The sequence below is a fragment of the Equus quagga genome, chromosome 7 (assembly GCF_021613505.1).
Source record: "Equus quagga isolate Etosha38 chromosome 7, UCLA_HA_Equagga_1.0, whole genome shotgun sequence".
NCBI lineage: Eukaryota > Metazoa > Chordata > Mammalia > Perissodactyla > Equidae > Equus > Equus quagga.
Window position 1 is genome coordinate 79,143,076 of NC_060273.1, and position 16,571 is coordinate 79,159,646.

Sequence of the window (16,571 nt, forward strand, 5' to 3'; positions counted from 1 at the left end):
CAGCAACACACAGCTGCCACAGTACGACAACCAGCAGACAAGTGGTGTGGTTCCCTGATGGGGAAACAAACCCCGGCCATGGTGGTAAGGGCACCGAATCTTAACCACTAGACCACGAGGGCTGCCTGGCTTCAGGGACAAGTACAATTATATTATTTGATGACTGTCATGGGCTACGAAAAAGAGCATGTTTTACACAAAACTAACTTGTCTGTTGAATTCCTCTTCATTTTCCATCCACATGTACTCTGCAAATGGATTGTCATCTTCATGAGAATGACCGTTAATTATCACATCTTCATTGATGATGCTTGGGCTAGTACTGCTGCGACTTGGATCTTTCATGGTTGACGTTAGTTGTCGTTTTTAACCTTAAAAGAAAAACAACACAGTTAATTTAGTCAGTTAATAATCCTTTCACAGTTTTAGTGAGCATCTATTATTACCAGGCATCATGGTTAGGTGTTAGATGCACACAATATATTAATGCACATGATAAACTGAACAATTGGAAAGCTTCATTTTTTTCCCCAAATAATTTTAATGTTTAAGAAACAGCTGAGAACAGCCTAGATTCATGTAAAGTTTTCTGATAACAGTTGATGAAGGTAACCAATTCCTTAAATGGAATCCCTAAACCAGCCAAATTTTTCGTATTGGTTATCTCTTGCTTTATAAAACAAGCATGATCTGGAAGAATTAAGTCACCAAGTGACAATGAAAAGCAAATTCTACTTTTTAAAACTGATATTAAAAAGCCCAGAGACCAAAAGTGAAAACTAACAAACTTCTAATAATCTCTTAGTTCCTCAGTCCCAGGTTATAGCTCTGAATCTCTCGACTTTATAGTCCATTCTCGATTTGCTTTATCTCTAGGTCTGTGTCAAGTTCCTCCATGCCTGGATTTCCCCACTGTACAATGAGTTTCAGGCACCTATTATGTGAATAAACGTAGTATCTAATACAGTAGGTCTGGTTTCTTACACTCTGCTCAATAAATGATAACATGATCTAACCTAATTGACATACTGCAGGCTAAAAGCATAGTTTCAGATTCTACAATATTCTACCAATTTATTAAGTCTAAAATTGCTAAAAATGGGTTTACATAAAAGAGTCACTTGTACATAAATTCAAACAGTAGTGTGATTTGCGCCAAAGGAAGGAAACGGCATACCTGAGGACAGAGTTTAAAAAAACAAAAAACAAAAAACAAAACCTCTTCAGGCCTTGTTACTCCAAAGTTATCATAATCAAATAAAACACTAAAACTAAAACCTCCTATTAGAGAGAGTTTTTTTCCTTGGGTTAAGGTTCAGGGGAAAATTTGCTCTGTGTTGCCTGGACCTTTAAATTCCTTTGATGGACTTATCCTTAAGAAGACATAAGCATAATAAAAATTCAGAGCTGTTCATATAATACAAATTTACTCTCTAAGTTGTGGTAGGGGGTCCTATTCCAACACACATATGTATTTTCTCAAATACTGAATACTAATGACAATAGCATCACAGTGGTGACATTTTTAGTTGTTAGTTTCAACTAAAAGTTACTGAGAACTTCTGCCCTAATTATCGTTGTATGTATATGAAAAAGAGGCAGAGACAGCCTGAGATTTATGTGCCAGGGTGTGGGTAGAACGAAAACATAATTTGGGTTAGAAATTGAGGCACTGTGAAAGCAGACAAGACAGAAAACAGGCAATGGATATCTTGGATACTTTTATTTATCATTAATCTTGGATGAAATAAAACCCTTTATTTTGATAACAAGTTTTCACTAACGATCAATTCCTCTAAAGAAAATTACTCATTCTTTTATGACAGGCGACCAAACATTTATATGCTTATCTTTAAATGAATTACATTTTAGATTAGCCTCAAATATTATGAATAGCATGGGTCAATTCTGTTTTGCAACTGGGAGGAACTTCATTTACTCAGTGAATGAACTGATCATTAAACTATGTTCAAAGATACCAATTTTTAACAGCTTTTTATTATTATTTTCCCAACATGTAGCCCACCCCAACTTGTACCCATTAAATCCTACCTTTCAGAAGACTACAATATTAACAAGTAACTTATCTTTAGTTAAAAACAGCAAAAAAAAAAGTTTAGCACAGAGTATAGGATATTCAATATTCAAATGGAATTGAATCGCTTAGTAGTAACTGTATGTGTGAGACATGTCCATCTAGAAATACTTCTAACTTGTTTTTAAATATGCTTCAGGTGACAAAAGTATATCTATATACAAACGCAAACTTTTTTTTCCTTTTTTAAGAAAAAAGTGTTTCCCACACATTTTACGAGCATAAGCTTGTATAAACAATGAAAAATCTGCCTCAGCAACTTTTATAGTCTGGGAATCTCAAGGGATTCCCTTCCTCCTTGTTTGATGCCAACCAGTAACAAAATCTAAACAGTGCTTAGCAAAAAGGGCCCAATCCCTGCATTTGACAAGGCCCTAGGTCAGCTTTTTGCCCATTATCACCTCATCAAACAACGTGTGGCTTTGGTATAGATCCCAGTGAAAGAGTCTATGAAGGACAGTATATGAAATTACTTTGTCAAGCAATATTTCACAAACAAATCGTAATTAAAACCAATAAAAATGAACTGGAGCCTGGGCATTAATCTTATACCTTAATAGCTGAGGGAAGGAACAACTGCTGACCAGAATTCTAGCTACAGCCAACCAAGTGAAAGCCAGAGGAGTAAGGATCACGTACTTTCAGAACGCTCACAGACCTACAATTATTGATGCAAGGTGTTATAAGGTAATGTATAAGATTTTTAATTTTCTTCTATGACCTGTTCTTGACCCTTCTTGGACCAAAGTGCATCCTTTGTTTTGCTATTTTTGAAAACTGACTATACAGTTCAAATACCAAAAAATTTACTTTTTTAAAGTATCTGATTGGCATCTGTTGAAAACAGTTAAACGCAAATGCAGCAGCCAATGTGGCTTAGGGCAAGAAACAACAGCTGGGGCAAATAAGCCAAAGCAAAAAAAACCTGGGAGGAAAGGCTGGTGAAGGAGATGCTTTGGGAGTAAGGGCTTTGAAAAGCTCCTGCATATTCTGGGGAACCTGGAAGGCCATGGGCATGGCCTTCCCAGATCAGGGAAGACCTGAGAAGGCCTTACACTCTCACCTCTGGCTGACCTTCAGGCTCTGCACATAAAATGAAGGCTAAGATGGAGTTGTAAACTGCCTGAGTATTGAAGGTGTGCCTCAAAATACACAAGAGCCCATCTGCAAAGACTGGGAGAGTTTTGTTTTTTGCTTACAAGTATTGAAGAAAATCTCTTTTAAAAATTAGCTGACCACTAAGCTAATGGAATAGAGACTTCAATAGCACACACACACAAATACAAAATTTTACAAAATTAGTTTAGAAAAGTTAATGAACAAACAACTACAACAAGCAGAACAACCCTGGGAGAGAGGAGAATCTGACTTCCAGAGTTGCCACAGTATAATCTTCAACATGTCCAGTTTTCGACTAAAATTACAAGGCATGCAAAGAATAAGGTATAGGGTATACACAGGAAAAAAAGAAATTAATAGAAACTGTCCTGAGGAAACCCAGACATTGGACTTACTACAGAAAGACTTTAAATTGAGCATTTAAAATACATTCAAAGAGCTAAAGGAAACCATGTACAAAGAACTAAAGGCAATCATAAGAATGATGTCTCATCAAATAGAGATTATCAATAGAGAGAAATTATAAAAAGAAATCAAACAAATTCTGGAGTTGGAAAGTACAAAAACTGAAATGAAAAATTTACTAGAGCACTTACAGCAGATTTGAGAAGGGAGAATAAAGAATCAGCAAACTTGAAGGTAAAACAATTGAGATTATTCACTCTGAGGAGCAGAAAGAGAAAATAATCAAGAAAAATGAACAGAACCTCAGAGACCAGTGGGACACCAGCAAATGTACCAACATATGTATAATGGGAATCCCAGAAGAGGAGAAGGGGTCACAAAAAATATCTGAAGAAGCAATGGTTCCAAATTCCTCAAACTTGGTGAAATTTTTGTTAGTCTACACATCCAAGAAGCTCAACAAACTTCAAGTAGGATAAACTCAAAGCGATCCATGTATAAACACACTTTAATCAAATTATTCAAGGACAAATACTAAGAATAGCTTTAAAACTATGAGAAATGACTTGTCACATATAAGGAATTGTCAATAAGATTAACAGCAGATGTCACATCAGAAACCACAGAGGCCAGAAGGCAGCAGGGCAACATGTTCAAAGCGTTGAAAGAAAACAACTTTGAACCAAGAATTCTATATCCAGCAAAATCATCTTTCAAAAACGAAGGAAAAATTAAGGCATCCCCAGATAAAGAAAAAGTGAGAGTTCATCACCAGTAGACATGTGAAAGTCTTCAGGCTGAAGTGAGTCCTTCAGGCTGAAACAAAAGAACACTAGACGTTAACCTGAACCCATCCAAAGAAATAAAGAACACTGGTAAAGGTAACTACACAAGTAAATACAAAAGTCAGTAATAATGTATTTTTGGCTTTTAACTCCTCTTTTTCTCTATACGATTTAAAAGACAAATGCATAAAATAATAATATTAAGTCTACGTTAATGGGCACACAACGTATAAAGATGTATTTTGTGATAATAACACGAGGAAGGAAAGAGCTACAGAGGAACTAAGTTTCCGTATACCCTTGAATTAGTTCAAGGTATTAGTTCAAACTTGATTGTCACAAACTAAGATGTTAGCTGTATTCCCCAGGGTAACCACTAGGAAAATAAACTAAAAAGTATATAGTAAAAGGTGTACAGCTGGGGTGTATTACCATCCCATTTGGAGGCAGCCAGAAACAAGCAGCTTAAAGACTCCAAGAATCAATGAGTTCAAATCCATATATGTTAGTCTCCTTTGGCTGGGGAAAAAGCTTTTCTCTAGACTAAAAACAAAAACTTAAGAGGAAACGCTGGAAATACAACAAAAGCACCTAATTAGCTTGAGTGATGTTTGAGGGCACAAAAAAAACAATCTGGGAATTAAACCATACCATTCTGTTGCTATCTTATCTTTGCTCAGGATTCAAGCTGACCCACTTTAAAAGTGGCAGAAAATGAACTGAAAAAGGCAATAATTTACCCTCAATTTTTTAATGTTCACTATTTGCTTCAAACCATGTTTATTATACTTTAAAATCCTAAAATTATCAGAAAATATAATTTAAAGATTATAATTTTTCAGCCTCAATCTCATGCAAAGGATTTTTAAAATATCATCATAATACTCAGAACAAGTGGTTTAATATATTAGCAGTCGTTAGAATAAAAGTAATTAGATTTCTCTAAATGAAAATGACAAAATAAAACAGTAATGTATCACCTCACAGTGTTTTCAGTAATCATTTGAAAAATTTTGGATAGCAGGTCTTTGTACATAGGATATTTTGTTGGAAAAGGAAGCATTAAAGTTAAAGAAATGTATGTAAAAGTACACACTACTTTAAAAAAAAAGAAAATACAACTTAGATGTACAAAACAGGTGTAAAGTACATGTAACTTTTTCCTCTCCATCTCCAATCCTACCCAGAAATAATCAATGTTACTAGCTTAGTATGTATTCTTTCATTTTTCTTTGCATACAAAAACAAACATAAAGGATTTATATATTTTAATAGACTCATGCTAAACATATTACATGAAATTTCTTTACTAGTCAACATGTACAGGTATACTTCACTTTTTAATGGATGCAGCACCAATTATTCAGCCACTCCCCTCAGATGCGCACTTACGTTCCCAGTTTTTGCATTACTAACAATACTGCTTTGATCACCCTTATACATCTATCCTTTTCTATTTGTGTTTTTTGTAGGATATACTCTCGTAAGTGGGAATAACTAGGTCAAAGGCCATGTGCATTTCTAACTTCAAGACAGACTGTCAAAAATGTTGTGATAACGTACATTTCTACAATACATTGAGTGCTCCCATTTCTCTGTATCCTCAATAGTCCTGGATATACCCAATATATTTTATTTTTGCAATCAGCTGGGCTAAAAATGCAATCTCATTGTTTTCCTTTACAGCTTCTGGGATGTGCTTATCTTGCTTAGGAATTAGGAAGTCTTTTCCTACCTTAAGGTTATTGTTTCTTATATTTTCTCTCAATATTTTTATAGTTTCACTTCTTTTACATTTAAGGCTTTAATTCGTGTAATTCTCTGAGTATGATGTGGAGTTGTATTTTTCCATATGAATATATCACCCATCATTATTTAATGAAATTTTATTCCATGTTCATCATAAATTCCACTTATACTGTCTTTCTGGATTCTTTGTTCTGTAATTGCGTATTGTATACCATTTTTTCAACTTTTTATTTTGAAGAATTGTAAACCTACAGAAAAGCTGTAATAGTACAATGAACACTCTTACCTTTCATCTAGATTGATCAACTGTTAACATTTTGCCACAGTTGTTTTCTCTATATAATTTTCTTTGCTTAACCATCTGATAAGTGCAGACATTACGGAGACATCACAACTTTTCATCCTCAAATATTTCAGTACAATATCTTACTGTTTTGATCACAGGAGCCTTTCAGTAAATTTTAATGTCTAGTAACATAACTCCCTTCCCTCTCTTTCTTTAGGGGGTAAATCTTGCACACCTATTCTTCATATGAACTTCAGAATCATTTTGTTCATAATAGTCTGACTGGAATTTTATTAAATTTTGAAATTTGATCAGGATCGACATTTTTATATTAAGCCTTCTAGAAGGCCAGGAAGATGGTACATCTATTTACTCAAAATTGTTTTAATTACTTAAAACATAAATTAATCTGGACTTCTTTTTACCAGTAATGGTGGGCTAGATTATTTGGACCAGTCCTACCACTGAAAACTAAGTGTTGGATGACATATCTTTAGAGAAATCCATAAAAGCACTAAAGTATTGACAAGAAAGTAAAGTTGGAATTCAGAGAGAAACGAGGAACTCCTAAACACTGAAGCTGCCTTTGTGCTGAGGGCTTTTGCCCATTAGGCTTCTTTGGGTTGAATCCTTGGATGCTTCATGGGGCAAGAGGCACAGAAGTCAAGGTGGGAAAATGAATAGGAGATCCTCCCCACTCTAAGCTGGGACCCTAAAGGGCTATACATTTAGGGTGAGGGTAAACCAAAAGTAACCCCACTCCCCACCAAACAAATCAAGAGGAAAAGGTGGGAGGGAACACAGACACTATGACTATGTCCTCCTGTGGGTAGGAGGAATAAATTCTCATCACCTGGGAGGTCCACAACACCCAAAGACATTAACTGAGTATGAAGCGGTCCTGAATTGGTAGTGTTCCCAAGTGCCTGGTAAAAGCAAATGTAAAACTTCTTGGGGGAAGCTCATCTTTATTCTAGGCCTTGGGGACCTCCATGAAAAATTTTTCAAGGGCAATGAACAGTACACAATGAAAGATAACCAAATCCAGAAGGAAAAAAAAGCCACAATGAGCAAGAAGCAGTGCAATTTACAGAAAGCATAATCAGATCCATACCAGACTTCAAATATTGGGATTATGTGGCACAGATGACAAAACAAATGATTAATACAGATCAAGCTTGAAACATCTTCAGAGAACAGCAAAGTATAAAAAGTACGTAGTAGATTTGGATAAGAGCCAAATGAAACTTCTAGATATACAGAAATCACAACGCAAATAAACGCATAATAGGTTTGGCAGCAGATTAGACACAACAGAAGAACTAGAAGATAAAAAGAAGTTATCCAGAAAAAAAAGCAAAAAGACAAGAACACAGAAAATACAAAAGAGGATTCAAACAATGTAGAGGGTAGAATGAGAACTACCAAATTCCTGAAGAAAAGAAAAGAGTGGGGCAGAGGCAGGATCTGAATATTCGAGATCTGGTGAAAGACATCAACCAACATGTTTAGGAAGCCCAGGAATCTCAAAGAAAGACAGATAAATACAAACCAAGATACATTATAGTCAAACTGCAGAATATCAAAGAGAATTCTCAAAAGCAAAAACAAAAAAAAGGACATTATTTTCAAAAAAGTCACAAGAAAAAATCAGCTGCTTCTCAACATTAATGAAAAGCAAAAGACTACAGTGAAAGAAAATAACTGCAAACCCAGAACACTTGACCCCTGCAGAAAAGAGTTTTCAAACATAAATGAACTAGAAATTTTCCATCCTTATGTTCAGTAATAATTAGAGTAACAAAAAGTATGAGATCCCTGAAGGTAAATGAATCTAAAATTACTACCAGTTTTTAAACTAGTACATCTTTAACAACCTTTAATTTTGTTTTTCTTATTATGATTAGTCTATTCAGGTTTTCTATCTCTTTGGTTAATTATGGTAATCTATATTTCACTAAAATTTAATTTTCTCCAAAATTTCAATTTTGTTATAAAATTTCAGACTGTAACTGTTCTAATTTCTTCTGTTTCATACTTAATTTGATTATATGTTCCTCTTTTCCTCGCTTAGACCTACCAGGGATTTATCCTAGGGAAAAAAAATCCGGCTCTGCAATTTGCAGGTCAGTGTAATAAACTCTTCACATATGTAAAAGAGGAAGATCTGTGTCTGTGTGTTCACCGTTTCCAAATGCATAGAATCTCTGGAAAGATATAAAGAAACTGAGAAGCAAATCATATCTGATAAGGGACTTGTATCTAGAATATGTAAAGAACTATTATAACTTAATAATAAAAAGACAAACCACTCAATTAAAAAATGGGCTGGGGGTGCCGGCTCCGTGGCTGAGTGGTTAAGTTCGCGCATTCCGCTGTGGTGGCCCAGGGTTCGGATGCTGGGTGCGGACATGGCACTGCTCGTCAGGCCACCTTGAGGCGGCGTCCCACATCCCACAACTAGCAGGACTGGCAACTAAGATATACAACTGTGTACAGAGGGGGTTTGGGGAGATAAAGCAGAAAAAAAAAAAAAAAGATTGGCAACAGTTGTTAGCCCAGGTGCCAATCTCAAAAAAAAAAAAAAAGGGCTGGGCTGGGCCAGTGGCGCAAAGTTCACATGTTCTGCTTCAGCTGCTCGGGGTTCACTGGTTCAGATCCTGGGTGCAGACCTAACCATGCTGTGGCAGGCATCCCACATATAAGGTAGAGAAAGATAGGCATGGATGTTAGCTCAGGGCCAGTCTTCCCCAGCAAAAAAAGCAGGATCGGCAGTAGATGTTAGCTCAGGGCTAATCTTCCTCAAAAAACCCCCCAAAAAACAAAATAAAAATGGGCAAGGGACGTGAATAGACAGTTCTCTAAAGAACATACAAATGGCCAATAAACACATCGAAAAGCCACTCAACGTCATTAACCACCAGAGAAATGCAAATCAAAACCACAATAAGATATCACTTTATACTAGAATGGCTATAAAAAAAAAGACAGATAATAAGTATCCGTGAAAATGTGGAGAAATTGGGAGCCCTCATTCACTGCTGGTGGGAATGTTAACAGGGTGCAGCTGCTTTGGAAAACAGTCTGGCAGCTCCTCAGAAGATTAAACATCACCATATAACCCAGCAATTCTACTCCTAGGTATATACCCAAGAGAAATGAAAATACATGTCTAGGGCCGGCCCCGAGGCTGAGTGGTTAAGTTCGTGCACTCTGCTTCGGCGGCCCAGGGTTTCGCCAGTGTGGATCCTGGGTGCGGACATGGCACTGCTCATCAGGCCATGCTGAGGTGGCATCCCACATGCCACAACTAGAAGGACCCACAACTAAAAATATACAACTATGTACCAGGGGACTTTGGGGAGAAAAAGGACAAATAAAATCTTTAGAAAAAAGAAAAAGAAAATAAGTGTCTACGCAAAAGTTCATAGCAGTATTATTAATAGCCAAAAAGTGAGTAAAATGCAAAGGTCTACCAGCTGATAAATGGATAAATACAATGTGGTATGTCCATATAATAGAATATTATTCAACAATAAAAAGAAATGAAATACTTAATATATGCTGTATCATGGATGAACACTGAAAACATTATGCTAAGTCAAAGAAGTCAGTCACAAAGGACCATACATTGTATGACAGCTAAGGGGTACAAGGTTTCTTTTTGGAGTAACGAAAACTTTCTAAAATTGTGGTGATGGATGCACAACTCTGTGAATATACTAAAAACCACTCTACTGTACACTTTAAATGGGTGAATTGCATGGTATGTGAATTACAGTTCAATAAGAGCTGCTAAAAAACAACTGAGAATGCTGGTTGCCTACAGAGAGAAGAACTAGGTGGCTAGAGATATTTTTGTAGCATCTTTTGAGTTGTGAATGAATTATCTATTAAAAATTTCAACTTTAATAAACAAAACCCTTGCTTTTGCTTTCATCCATCTTTTCTCCTTATTTTTATTAATTTCAGTTTTCTCACTTTATTTTCCCTTCCTTTCTACTTAATTTCAGCCAATCTGTTGCTTTGTTTTTCAAGTTGACAAACGTGTTTATTTTCAACTTTTTACTTAATAAAAATTTTATATCTATAAATTTTCCCTAGAAGTTTTTATACAGAATATAGTTCTTATCAATTTTAGGTAATTACAAATTATTTAATTTACAAGGAGCCAGAGATTATTCAGAAGAATAATTTTCTTAATTTTCAAGTGGTTAAGGTTCTTTTGGGTATGTTCTGACGCCCTGATTTCTAGTTTTATTTTATTATGTTATAAAATGCAGCCGGAAAAACCTTCACTTTTGGGGATTTATTACATTTTTGTTTGCAGACAACTATGATTTTTGCACACTGCTCCTTGGGCCTAAAGAGAAAAACGTGTGATTTCTAAGGCACACATATATATACACACACATATATGGTTGATTTTTTTTACTTGATCTGTTAAATTCTGAAAGTCGTGAATTCAAATCCTCTACTATAACATTATTTGACCCAGTGTGAGACTCTGTCTGATAGGAAATCAACATTTTTGATGACTGATGTTTGGTTTTATGTCTTCCATCATATTTACTTTTCACATTCTATTCCTGTAATGTTTATTTTCCTATTTTAAACAGATTTTTAAAAAGTACTTCTAAAAAAATTCACTTTAAAATCATTTTTAATGATTTTTAAAAATCTTTTTAATTTAAAAAATTTTTAAAAATCATTTTAAAAAAACTTTTTCTCTTACAGTATATATCTTTTTAAAGAATTTTTAATTGAACCCTTAAAATTCACATTATTATTTCTATTTTGCTAGATTCACTGCTTATCATTGTGTCTTTTATTCATCATATTCCCCTAACTTGACATCTTTGTTTTGGTTTACTCTTCAAAAAGTTACCTGAGGATATATATTTCTAAGTCACTGGATGTCTGAAAACGTCTTTTGCCCTCATATTTGAACAATATTAAGTGGGACAGATTTAGACTTCTGTTCCGTCAATAATCTACAAATATTCCAGCTTTCACTGTTGTAGAAAACTAATTTTCTTTCTTTTGTAAACATCCTGTTTAGCTGAGAGCCTAATATGAGCGCCTAACACCTAAATTCAGAAATTTCACCAGATTCTGGTTAGGTGAGAGCAGTTTTTTCCAACTAATGATGCCTCGCATTTTCAATCTACAAACTCACATCTTCAGTTGTTTCTTCCCTCCTGAAACGTCTCTTACACACACTGGTTTCCAGCAGTGTCCATTTGTTTCTATTCTCTATGAAATTTTAAAATACGGATATCATTTAAGTTTTAGAAACTCCCCCCTAGTTTCATCTCTTAAGAATTCTCATCAAAATTCAGAGTTCTCTTCTGACTCCTAGACACCACCTTTCCTTATTCATATGTATATAATTTTAACCCACTAGTTGTCTCTTCAGCAGTGAGAGGAAAAAAAATTTTTGCATCAGCCTCTGTTATCCACCCAGAAGTTTCCAAGCAGCATTCAATTTTTTGCTTTAATAACTGGCAGTATAAAGTAATGATTAAAAGTACGGGCTCTGGAACTAGATGGCTTTTCCAGCTGTGTGACCATCAGCAAGTTATTTAACCTCTCTGTGTCTCAGGTCCCCCATCTGTAAAATGGATAATAATAACAGTACCTAGGCAGACAGCCTGGCACACAATAGTACTGTCTATCTTGGTGCTTATTAAACAGAGCAATTAAAGGTTGATAGAGCAAGGTCTAAGGTAAAAATCACAGGTCCAAAAACCTGTGGGAGTGAAACAATGTCACAGAAAACCCCCAATCAGACTATAACCCTAATCTCAACTGTCGTATAACAAGGGTGATTAGGTGGGAGTAAGGATGGCTCAGCCCTGTCTATCATCTCTACCGATAAAAGCTTAAAGCATACAGAAATACCATCCTTATGTATAAAAACGGATAAAAAAAAATTAGAAGAGGCAATTCTAACCTTTAAACCCACACCACCCCATGTGGTAGCGACGACCTACATGTGGTTATGTAAATTTAAAATTCAATACAATTAAAAATTTAGTTCTTCAGTTGCACTTGCCACATTTCAAGCGCTCGATAGACACATGTGCTTAGTAGCTTCCTTACTGGACAGCACCTCTCTAAACAATGAGCAAATTAAGGAAAAGATTGAGTTATTGGAATTCAACTTTAGATGTATCAAATGCAAACTATTAATGCACCTGTGTGGCAGGGTGCTGCTGATCACAAAGGCAATAACTTGGACAATTCTAATCCTGGACTGGGTTCGAATCCCAGATATACCACAAACCACCTACAAGACCTTGAATTCATCATTAAATCACAGGCAGCATAAGATAATGGTTAAGAGCGCATAATCTCTGGACTACTTGGGATTTGAACTCCAGCTCTTACTAGCTGTGTAACACTGGGCAAGTTACTTCACATCTGCCATTTGTTATCTTCATTTTACAGTAGTACCACCTAGAGATGGTGAAGATTAAATACTTGTAAAAGCATTTAGAACAATGCCTGGAATTACTAAGTGCTACAGAAGTATGTGCCTAATAAATCTCTCAAGCTTTTATTTCCTCAATTTCAAAATGGGCGATATAAAACTTGCGGTGCCTATTTCACAGGTTATTATAATGAATATGAAAATAGTTTGTTGGGGCCAGCCTAGTGGCGTAGTGGTTAAGTGTGCATGCTCCGCTTCGGCAGCCCAGGGTTTGCAGGTTTGGATCTGGGTGTGGACCTACACACCACTCATGAAGCTATGCTGTGGCAGTGTCCCACATACAAAATAGAGGAAGAGTGGCAAAGAGCTTAGGGACAATTCTCCTCAAGCAAAAAGAGGAAGACTAGCAAGAGATGTTAGCTCAGGGCCAATCTTACTCACCAAAAAAGAAAGAAAGAAAGAAAAAAGTTTGTAAATTACAAGAATATGTAAAACCACAAAAGGGGGGGAGCAGAGGTCTTATTTTCCACCTTTTTCCGTCTCCCACAATATCCATGAATTCCTGTGCTAACAGTGGACATTTTATAAATGTTTATGTTTTCATTAAAACTGGAGCCTCCCTCTCTAGAGTTGTAAAGGGATAAACCTGAAGAAGATGCAGAGTTCTTACTGAAGGAAAAGCCTACTATAAAGTTTGTCCCAAAGAGGGCAGGGATTACCTACCTCAATTTGAGCTCTCAAGGAGCAATATGTAATATATACTATAATAAAATCATCCAAGCTCCCAAGCCTTTAACCATTACAGAGAGTTTACAGTGCCTAACCCCCTTCCCTTCAGGAAACAGAGAAAAAGGTGTAATTTTTGGAAAGTTACCTATCTTTGTCACAGACACTTATTTGTGAGAAAAAACTAACTTTTGTTCAAGTTCACAATTAACAAGTGGCATAAAAAGGCTAATTCGTGCCAAATATCCTCTCTCTCAAAACGGAAACAGAAGCAAAAAACAGCACACACTGGGAATCTCATTAAAATTCCTTATGGAAACCCTTCTCTTATTTGCAAACATAACCTGCAGCAGATGAAATTCCAAAGGCAATTTAATGAAAGTGCAAACCAAAACCTGGTTAACTGCTTGAATGCAGTTTGTGAGAAATCATGCCCCCAGAGTACAAGACAGTTATCAGCCAGCACATGCAAAATGGAAATGTGTCCTCTGTTGAAACAAATGTCAAAAGCTGTCAGCTGTTAGACCTTCTCCCACGGCAGATTGGAAGCCAAATTCTTTCCAGAGTGTGCGGATTCTGTGGGGCGATGGGGCTGCGGAATTAGGGGAAACAAGACAACAAAAGGAAGCAGAAAAGGCCTTTTTGGAGTCACTAGAAAACACCACTGCTGGCTGCTTCAACAAATGTTTTGAAAAAACAAACTTCACCACAAGCCATATACTTTTGGGGATGGTGGGGAGTAAGCAGAGAGAGATTAGGAGGCCTAGAATCAAAGAATGTGAACTGGATGGGCCCTTAAAATTCATCTGGCTCAAAACCCTCCTGGAGCAGGGGTTCCCAGTACCCTCAAGGCCCTCCTATCCAGAACATGGGATACAACACAACTAAAAATAAGGGGTAGGTGAGGGCCAAGAAAAGGGAGAAAGGGGATCAGAAAGATACAGGCCCGTGGACGGTTGCAGAACGCTCCCCTCGGACGCTCGCCAGCCCGCCAGTCCCTCCGCCCCTTTCTCTTCCCCCACCCCAGCTTCGGGAGGAGCGCGCACGCGCAGCAAGTAGGGGCTGCGCGTGGCGACGCGCAGGCGTAAAGTGGGGAGAAACAATGAGCTTTGTTGCCGAGGTGGCCGTGGGGGGCAGGGGAAAAAGGGTACCAGAGCGGGGGTTGAAGGGACTGGAGGGAGGGGGGAGACGCGAGAAAGTGCTTTCCCGGCAACCCTCGCGCGCCACCGAGGACCCGGATAGAGAGCTGCGAGATCCAAATCATAAATAATAATGACAATGAGAAAAAGGAGCGACGGCCATTTCTCAGAGAAGAAAAAGACGAAGTCGGTCCAAGCTCATCCTTCAGACTCGCCTGAAAGGGGTAAGGAACACCGGAGGCCATACGGGGCTTGGTGGCCAACAACCGGGGGACCCGCTAGGGCCCTCAGTCGTCGCCGAGGTGCTGTCCCTCGACCGCCAGGGCCGCCGCACCCTTCTCGTCGCTCCGCCCGAGGGAAGCCCTCACCCAGTGCACGGCAGCGGGGACGGCAGCCAACGAATCCGGTCGGCCTCCGCGGATCTCCACAGGCAGCGCCGCTCCCCCGCTCGACGCGCGCTTCGCCCGCCGCCTCCCTTCTCCAGTCCAAACAAACACCCTAGCCCGGAAGTGACTTCACTTCCGCCGCCGTTGGCCCCGCCCTCACGTTCTGTCAGCGCTGCCCTCTGAGGCCACGAGAGAGCGCGCGAGAGAACGCGCCAGCCCAAATTTCTCTTCGTCTCCCACCCTGCAGGAATGTGCGTGCGCAACGGGCTTTCCTGCGTACCCTGGCCGGGACGGTACACTATGCTGGGAGTCCTGAGTCGGGTCCGGCCAGTGTCCCCACACCCCCCCATCCTTCAAGAATGATGGGAAGCATAAGTAGGGGAACTGGTGAGTGAAAAAGACCCTGACAAGATACACGGACGTGGACTCTTACGGACTGCTACCATTACTTCAAACGCACTGACACCGAACAGAAACATCTACATAATGACAGCGCACTCACACGCCCAGAAACATACAGCAAACGTGATACACATTGCACACTAACAGTGACATGCACCGGGTCACATCCAGAGATCCTGACGCAGAAACATAATAAACAGAAACAATAAACTAAGACAAATTAACAGAAGCATATTAACTGATCTACAAGCACCTGCACCCAGACACGTTCAGGCACACACTTTTTGAAGCTAGACCTTTACACACAGACGCAAGTTATGAATATGTGGTTCCCAGGCAGCCTATGGAACCTTTTTTGTGGCTAAGAGAGGAATACCCTGTCCAGAGATAGAAGGGTGAGACCTCATTGTCCAAGAATTTCCCAGTCCATGATCCTGGATGCACTGTCACCCATACATTACTCTTATCCATGCTTCCTTACTATCATCATAGGCAAGCCCCAAGACGTATTTTTAGTGATACTAATCAAGGTACAGTGTTTAGTATGTTTAAAAAAATTTGGATGTTTGACTATATATGCACTGTATTTGAAAGGGGACACAGAAACTAGTAATTTCTTCCCTCTGGAGAAGGAAAATGAGGGACTGAGATTTACCTTTTAACTCTTGTAAAATTTGAATCTTTAAAAAACCACATGCTTTTAATATCTACTAAAACTACATTAAAAAAAGTTCCCTCCGTGGGAAGGCTTGAATCCATAAAAGGGCTACTCCTCTTTAGGTCTGCTTTGGGTCAGTCCAAAGCCCCAAAGAAATAAAGAACACAGTTGTTCTGCCATAGGCCCTGGGTCAACAACTTTCGCCACATTTGCAGAAACAGATCCTAAACTGGGAGAAAGTTTGGCTATGTTGCCTGCTAAGCAAACAGCTCTGGAAGGAGATGGTGCTGTTTTACAGGTCTGTGGAGTATGATTCATCCAAGGAACCTGGAAGATAAGCTATCAACCTGAGGCTGGAAGAGGCATGAACAGGACAGGAGGAGGA

At 38.2% G+C, this 16,571-nt stretch overlaps 1 protein-coding gene and 1 long non-coding RNA gene across 4 annotated transcripts in view; one reads left to right on the plus strand and one right to left on the minus strand.

Moving 5' to 3' along the window:
• The window catches only part of PAIP2 (poly(A) binding protein interacting protein 2), a 20,255-nt gene extending 4,998 nt beyond the window's left edge, over positions 1-15,257 (minus strand). The window contains exons 1-3 of one of the 3 annotated variants that reach the window (XM_046666800.1): positions 15,109-15,221; positions 3,811-3,877; positions 208-371 (exon numbers count right to left, since the gene is read on the minus strand). In XM_046666800.1, the coding sequence (XP_046522756.1) occupies positions 208-345 (138 nt within the window). In that variant the 5' untranslated portion in view covers positions 346-371; positions 3,811-3,877; positions 15,109-15,221. The other 2 variants (XM_046666799.1, XM_046666801.1) reach the window with 2 other exon arrangements.
• Positions 13,255-16,571, plus strand: LOC124242148 (uncharacterized). The gene is made up of 3 exons (XR_006889386.1): positions 13,255-14,964; positions 15,374-15,513; positions 16,485-16,571. It is a non-coding gene; the product is annotated as an uncharacterized LOC124242148 (long non-coding RNA).